The 7,101-nt window shown below is 41.0% G+C and overlaps 1 protein-coding gene across 1 annotated transcript in view; it reads left to right on the top strand.

Annotated features, from left to right (window-relative positions):
* Positions 1 to 1,175: 1,175 nt before the first annotated feature.
* LOC104539090 (72 kDa type IV collagenase-like) overlaps positions 1,176 to 7,101 on the top strand; it is a gene marked incomplete at its 5' end in the record, with an annotated part of 13,777 nt that continues 7,851 nt past the window's right edge. Inside the window, 3 exons of the mRNA XM_010182530.1 lie at positions 1,176 to 1,349; positions 2,448 to 2,603; positions 3,784 to 3,937. Coding sequence (XP_010180832.1) covers positions 1,176 to 1,349; positions 2,448 to 2,603; positions 3,784 to 3,937 — 484 coding nt within the window. The remainder of the gene's footprint in view (positions 1,350 to 2,447; positions 2,604 to 3,783; positions 3,938 to 7,101) is intronic.

Below are 7,101 nucleotides of genomic sequence, written 5' to 3'. Positions count from 1 at the left end.
CCCTTCCAACCCAAACGATTCTGTGATTCTACGCAAATGATAAGGTGTGCCACAGCACACCAAGTTTACCACAGATGCACAAACATCGTTAAACCACAGGACTAAATATCTACAGCTGCAGGATCATTATGAGTAGATTACAACTTGTTAATGGCCCTGGAAGGGAAGTCTCATGTGACAGAAGAAAGCATGAATATTAAATAGCTTAACACTGACCATTTACACTTGAAAAGAAAAATCCTATTTGGCACGTTAAGCTTCAGTGTCCATACATTCTGGTGTGAGAATGAATTCTGTCTGGGGGTTGGACTGGATGATCTTTCGAGGTCCCTTCCAACTCCTAAAATTCTGTGATTCTTCAGTTAATAGGTCCTTTCAGCAATTCAGAAGAACTAAGTGAAATACTTTTTCCACAAAAATAGATTTCTGCTTTCTTCACAATTTTTTATACTTTTTAATTTGAGTTTTATTATAAAAAGGAACAAAATTTAATTTATAGTCTTGTATAGCTCCCACAGAACACTCTTAACTGCTATGCTCACAGCTGTGAACATGCGTCTGGGGCTCATATTCACAGAGTCACAGAATGTGAGGAGTTGGAAGGGACCTCTAAAGCTCCCTCAGTCCAACCCCTGCCAGAGCAGGATCACCCAGACCAGGTCACATAGGAACACATCCAGGTGGGTTTTGAATGTCTCCAGAGAAGGAGATTCCACAACCTCTCTGGGCAGCCTGGCCATGCTCTGGCACCCTCACACTGACAAAGTTTGGCCTCAACTTCAGCTTGAACCTCCTGTGCTCCAGCTTGGGACCTTTGCCCCTTGACCTGGCATTGGACATCACAGAGCAGAGCCTGGCTCCTTCCTCCTGACACTCGCCTTTTACAAATTGATCCCCATGAATGAGGGCACCCCTCAGTCTCCTCTGCTCCAAGCTCAAGAGCCGCAGCTCCCTCAGCCGCTATTGGCACATTCATTGCAATGGCAATGCCTAGACTTTTCCCTTTTATCACTGGCATAATTTTCTTTTGAAATGTTACTTTTAATCTTATTCCTCATGCTCTTAAGAGGATTGCATATTTCCTGCTCACTTTCTAACAAGTAGTTTAGGAGAAGATGCATAAGCTTAATCTCACAAAAGGGATTCTCTACTCACTGTGTTTTTCTTTTCCACAGCCATGTCAACGGTTGGTGGAAATTCAGAGGGAGCCCCTTGTGTATTCCCCTTCATCTTTCTTGGGAATAAATATGAGTCCTGTACAAGTGCAGGTCGCAATGATGGCAAGCTGTGGTGTGCTTGTACCAGTAGCTATGATGATGACCGCAAGTGGGGCTTTTGTCCAGATCAAGGTAACACAGTCTCTCTGAGCAATGCAACGGTAGCAGCATACCGACCACGCTGATGGCACCACACTTCCAGCTACTTCACACTTACCACTCCTGTTTGGTTATAGAACTTCTTCCCAGCCCAAAATCTGAGCAATACCTCTACTAATGTGAGACTCAGTCCCAGACATCATCTGCCTGAAACATTCAGATTTGCTAAAATGATAATGGTAAAGGATCTTTCAAAAAAACCAAAATGTTTCTCTCATCACCAGTTTTTCCTTCCAAGGCTAAAAGCCACAAGCATTATAGTATTTCATTAGTATGTAATAATTATACTCTGATATTGGCCAAATTAGGAACAAACACTAAATATAAAAAATCAATACATTTGGGATTGATATTACCAAAGATGAAAAACATGTTTAAAAAGGAGAGAGACAGTATAAAGCTTGTATGGTGAATATCAGTGTTTAAAATTATTTTGGTTAATCTTTGTCCTTATTTGTAACATGGGTAAAATTAAATATAGCGAAAGGCTCTTTACAAATTTACAAAGAAATGCTAGATGCAGGTTTTTCTTTTAGGAGGAAAATAACTCCCAGATTTCAGAGACCATTTGGGCTTAGTTGATAAATTGTCATCCTACGATAAAAGATCTTTTTTATCCTACCAATATCTGGTACAACAGTACTGATTCAGGCTCTGTTGACACAGACACACAGACACACACACACACACACAGACTTATCACTTGCATGCCATTTCATGATGAAAAGTAAGATTTTTAATTCTCTGTGCTTAAAAAAAACAGTTTTATTTTGTTTTATTTGCTCCACTCTTTTTTCACAGGAGTATTAAGACTGTTGTCAAAGTCACTTGCATGTGAGATAGCAACACACATCAGCTACAGGGGAGGTTTTAGAATCTCTAATGAAATGTCATTTCTGGCAATATGTACGATATTCACCACTGGAGGCTGTAAATACTAATTATTATATTTCTTATTGGGAAATTTTTGATGGGTAGGAAGGAAAATAAAATTGTAAGACTATGAATTACCTCCATGGTAGACATCTATTTAGATGCAGGCAGCTAATACTATCTCGCTGTGTTTTTTAGGATACAGTCTCTTCTTGGTTGCTGCTCATGAATTTGGCCATGCCATGGGATTGGAACACTCTGAGGATCCAGGAGCTCTTATGGCCCCTATCTACACCTACACCAAGAACTTTCGCCTTTCTCAGGATGACATTAAAGGGATACAGGAGCTATATGGTAAAGTCCTCCCTTATCAGCAGAACTCATCAGAAAAGCATGCAGCACAGGTTGAAATTTGGGACACAGAACCTGCAGTAAATTACATACTGCAAAACACCATCAAAGCCAGAAACACCCTCTGTTCCTTTCTCCCTGCTTTCTTCATGTTATTATCAGGGCTCCTCCTTCAATCAAATATCACAATTTAAGGACTAGGGTCACGAAATTTATAGAACTAACAGGATGTCAAAAACTCCTCATTACTAAATCTTTAGATTAAAAATTCTAATGCCTTTACTGGGACAATGAAATGCTGTGCTTTTCTCTAGCTTGAAATACTTGATGTGGGTGGTTTTGTGTGCTATGGTCTACAAAACTCTGAGCTTACCATACTGCAGCTCCCTGTAAGAGAGGAAGGACGTTGTTTCCTGTCTCAGTGTGGAAACAGTTCACATTGCCTTCCCACAGCAATTCAAGTTGTATCATCACAACATTTGCAGCGTGTGTGGAAGCTGATACTTCCATGTAAAGGTATTTGGCAAGCTCCTGCACAAATAGTAGACAAGTGTGTTCATGTTGGTACATCTTTATTATTTCCTCCACAGATACTTTTAGTAACATGCATAAGTATTATTATGATTAAAGTTCCTTTCATATATATATATATTTTCTACCTTGTAGAAACACAAGTACACTACAGTCATTTAAGCAGTTGAAGAAAATCTGTAGCACTTCTCTTTCTCTGCTTTTCACTTTTCTACTGAGATATCTTCCTAATTGTGACTATATCCTACAGTATTCAACACCTTAGAAATGAGAATAAGAATATAACAAAATTGTTACCACATGAGACACCTTTTTATCAAAAAACTGGTTTGAATCTTTATTTTTTTCCTTGTTCTTAGCTGCTTTAATTAAGACTGGGAATTGAGGCACAGGCAAGGTCAAGTGAATTTTCTATGCTCACACGGTGTATCTTCGATAGAGTTCAGAATTTAACCCAGTTCTCTCAAGGCCAACTTCAAAACCTGAGACAAAACCACCCTTCTACTGAAAAGATTTTATTATAAGCTTTTTCTCCTTTAAACACTGCCTCCAAATTACGCCCCTTCTAGAAATCATGGTAGTTCGTGTTCTCTATGTAACCTGTACAGCACTCCATTTCAATGTAACAGAATATCTCTGTTCACCATTACAGAAGTATCAACTGATGTCGAACCTGGGCCAGGGCCAGGACCCGGGCCAGGCCCACGTCCAACGCTTGGACCTGTCACTCCAGAGCTCTGCAAGCACAACATTGTATTTGATGGAGTCGCACAAATTAGAGGAGAAACATTTTTCTTCAAAGATAGGTGAGATAAACTGCTTACCAACGGGGTGTTAAGTGGAAGAATCTGTAGGACTTAGTCATCAAAAGCTAGACATTTATTATCAGGCACAATCTCTGTCCTTTCTTTGGTGCGTTCAGAGACAGCAAAATGTCCTTTTAAAGAGACGGCAAATTTTGGTTTTATGGTTAAATAATGCGGCCTCTTTGCCACAGCGATGCACTGCTGGCTCGTGGTCAACTTGGTTTCCACGAGGATCCTTAGGTCTTTTTTCACAAAGCTGCTTTCCAGCCTGTTGGCCTCAGTATGTACTGGTGTATGGAGCTGTTTATCCTCAGGTGCAGGACCTTGAACTGGCCCTTTTTGAACTGCGTGAGGTTCCTGTCATCCCATTTCTCCAGCGGTCAAGGTCTCTTTGGATGGTGGCACAACCCTCTGGTGTATCCGCCACTCCCTCCAGTTCTGGGTCATCAGCAAACTTGCAGAGGGTGCACTCTGCCCCACCATCCAGATAATTGCTGAAGATGTTCAACAGTCAGTTCAACTACCCAGTACTGTCGCCTGGGTACATTGCTCATTACTGGTTTCCAGCCAGACTTCATACCACTGAGCACACCCTCAAGGCCCAGCCAGATAGATGATTTTCAGTCCACCTCATTATCTGCTTACCTCACCCATACTTCAACAGTGTCTCTACGAGAATTTCATTGGAAACAGAGCCAAAAACCTTTCTGACCTGCTCTCCCCTCATCTACCAAGCCACTCATTTCATCACAGAAGGCTGTCAGGTTGATCAAGCGTGACTTCCCATTTGAAAATCCATGCTGACTACTCCCAACCACCTTCATGTCCAAATGATTGTCTGTAATTAGAGATAAGTGAGATGATTATACTACAAATTCACCTTTTCTTAGAGCTACTTTCAAATTTCTTTGAGAGTGGAATTTTCAAGTTCAGCCATTATTTTAGGCAGTTTTGTGGTGATTTTTAATTTCTGGTTTCTGCCCTACACTGAGATAACAAGATGCTGTGACAACAACTGGGCTGGTGGTAGTTGTAGCTAAAATCAGGACAAGGAAATGCCACAAACCTCACAAAAAAGCCTGTTTGCATGGTATTTTATGTCTAATTTTACAGCTTGGAGAGCAAAAAGTAACCCTAATGTCAGCCCTGTTGGCTTTATGGTCACATAAGTGTTGCTCAGAAGGGTGAAGTAGCTGGGAGACACATCCAAACTTCTAAATGCTTATGCAAACCAGATATGACCCTCAGAATCTTTAGAGATTTACCCATCTGTAACGTTACTGACAAAATTAGCAGTGGAAGAGATGTATTAGCCAGAATATTGCCGACCAAAGAAGGATTAATTCCCTATAAATTATATCCAGATGCTTTTTGTAGCAAAACCTGCAAGGATTGTAATTCAGCAATGGAAATCCCATCACTTCTAGTGGAGTAGAGCTCTGGAGACGCTATCCTTCCTCATTTCATTTCATATAGTCTGAACTCTGGGAGAAAGCTTCAAATCTCATTGCAGGAAAATTTCCAACCTCAACTTCTAAAAAACAGTCCTCTCAGCATCCAAACAGCTAGTGGCAATAATCTCAAATGCCTCTTCCACCATGGAGACACTGTTTTAGCAAACCTTCAGTGTTAGTATAACTCTCATTATGATAGACTAGTCCAAAGAGAGACTTCCTTTCCAATATTCATAATGATATGATCATGAAAATCTAGGAGCAGACTTCTCCCTGAGTGGTTTAATCCAGGTTGAGTGAAAAACCATTAAATAACAGCATTATGTGACTCTCAGCTGCTGTAATAACGCATCAAGTACTGGTGATTAGGATAAGCTCCATGTGTGCAAGGCCTTCAAGGCAGAAAACACAAAAGGCATTTTTGATGCAAGAGCAGAGACATTCGCGATAAAATGAGGTGGCTGCACAGCTGCAGCTCCCACTGCTTTTGCCAGGGCCTGTATTACCCAGCTGCTCAGCAATGAAGAGCAACTCCTAAGGAGTATGGGACTTGGCAGAATCATGGTAAGAGACCCTAAAGCTCCTTTTCCCCTGACATAAATCAATGCTCAATTTGAAATCATTTATTCTCCGTAACGCTGAACATTCTCCCAAAGCCATTGAAGATCTGGGCCTGCACACATTCACTGTGCATGCCTAAATCAAATACTGTCTCCTATCATACAGAAACATACACAAGGATCTGAAGGTGATAGAAGTTTCACAGCTCACTTCATTGCTCCTTGCCGGATGTCAGCTGAAATTTTAAAGGAAGCAGGAACCAACAAAAAAATCCCCCTCACAAACCAGCAATTTAATAGTTATTTGTATCTCCTAGTGGTGTAAAGTCCAGCCATCTTCTCCAGATTTAAAATTTCAGCATGAAGATGTGAAGGATTTGTTACTATTTGTTCAGCTCTACTCACCAGCTTTTCGTAACAAAATGTCATGGTCAATTGGGTAATTTTACAGGCTAGAGTATACAGTACTTTAGTGTATTTCTTTCTAGTTCTCATCTATGTGATACCCAGAATATTGGTGCTTTGGGTCTGAAGTTTGACTTAATCTTTTTCACAGGCTTTGTGTTTTAGCAATGCACAAATGAGATTTAAAACTTCTCATTTTAAGAACATAAGGTTCCCCATTTCTGCTACAGCCGCTAGGGGCAAAAAGGGTTCATTGAACATATCTGTGAGGACACCTGTGATACCTTTTCTACTATTCCTCACAGCCTCATCAGCAGCAGGCTGAGATTGCTTACAATCCAGTGATTCCTGATGGCAAGAAACAGCTCTTTCTTGAAATGGCCCCACAGTACCAACAGACCGGCTTCACCAAAAGCCAGCACTGACCCTTCCACCACGTAGCTGCACAGAGCTGGCCCCATCACCCTGGCCTAACAAGCTTGCCAAAACCCGTGCCCACTTCTGCTAGCGTAGTCATCAGAGAGCTAAAGTATTCACCTCCACTCAGTGCCTTCAAGAGGAAAAACAAGTTCTCTCAGCAGTAAAAGCCTTTCAAGTTCCACAGTATTCACAGCATATGATCCTCTTTTGCTCACTTGTGGGCCTTGGTTTTCAGTCAGACCTCCACCTTGTTTCTGCTTTTGCAAACTGGTAATCATGCAAGACTTGATCCAACCAGGAACAATTCTAAAACTATTCCTAAATC

The sequence above is a fragment of the Mesitornis unicolor genome, unplaced genomic scaffold, assembly GCF_000695765.1.
Source record: "Mesitornis unicolor isolate BGI_N332 unplaced genomic scaffold, ASM69576v1 scaffold31494, whole genome shotgun sequence".
Lineage (NCBI taxonomy): Eukaryota > Metazoa > Chordata > Aves > Mesitornithiformes > Mesitornithidae > Mesitornis > Mesitornis unicolor.
This window is presented reverse-complemented; position numbering and strand designations above follow the sequence as displayed.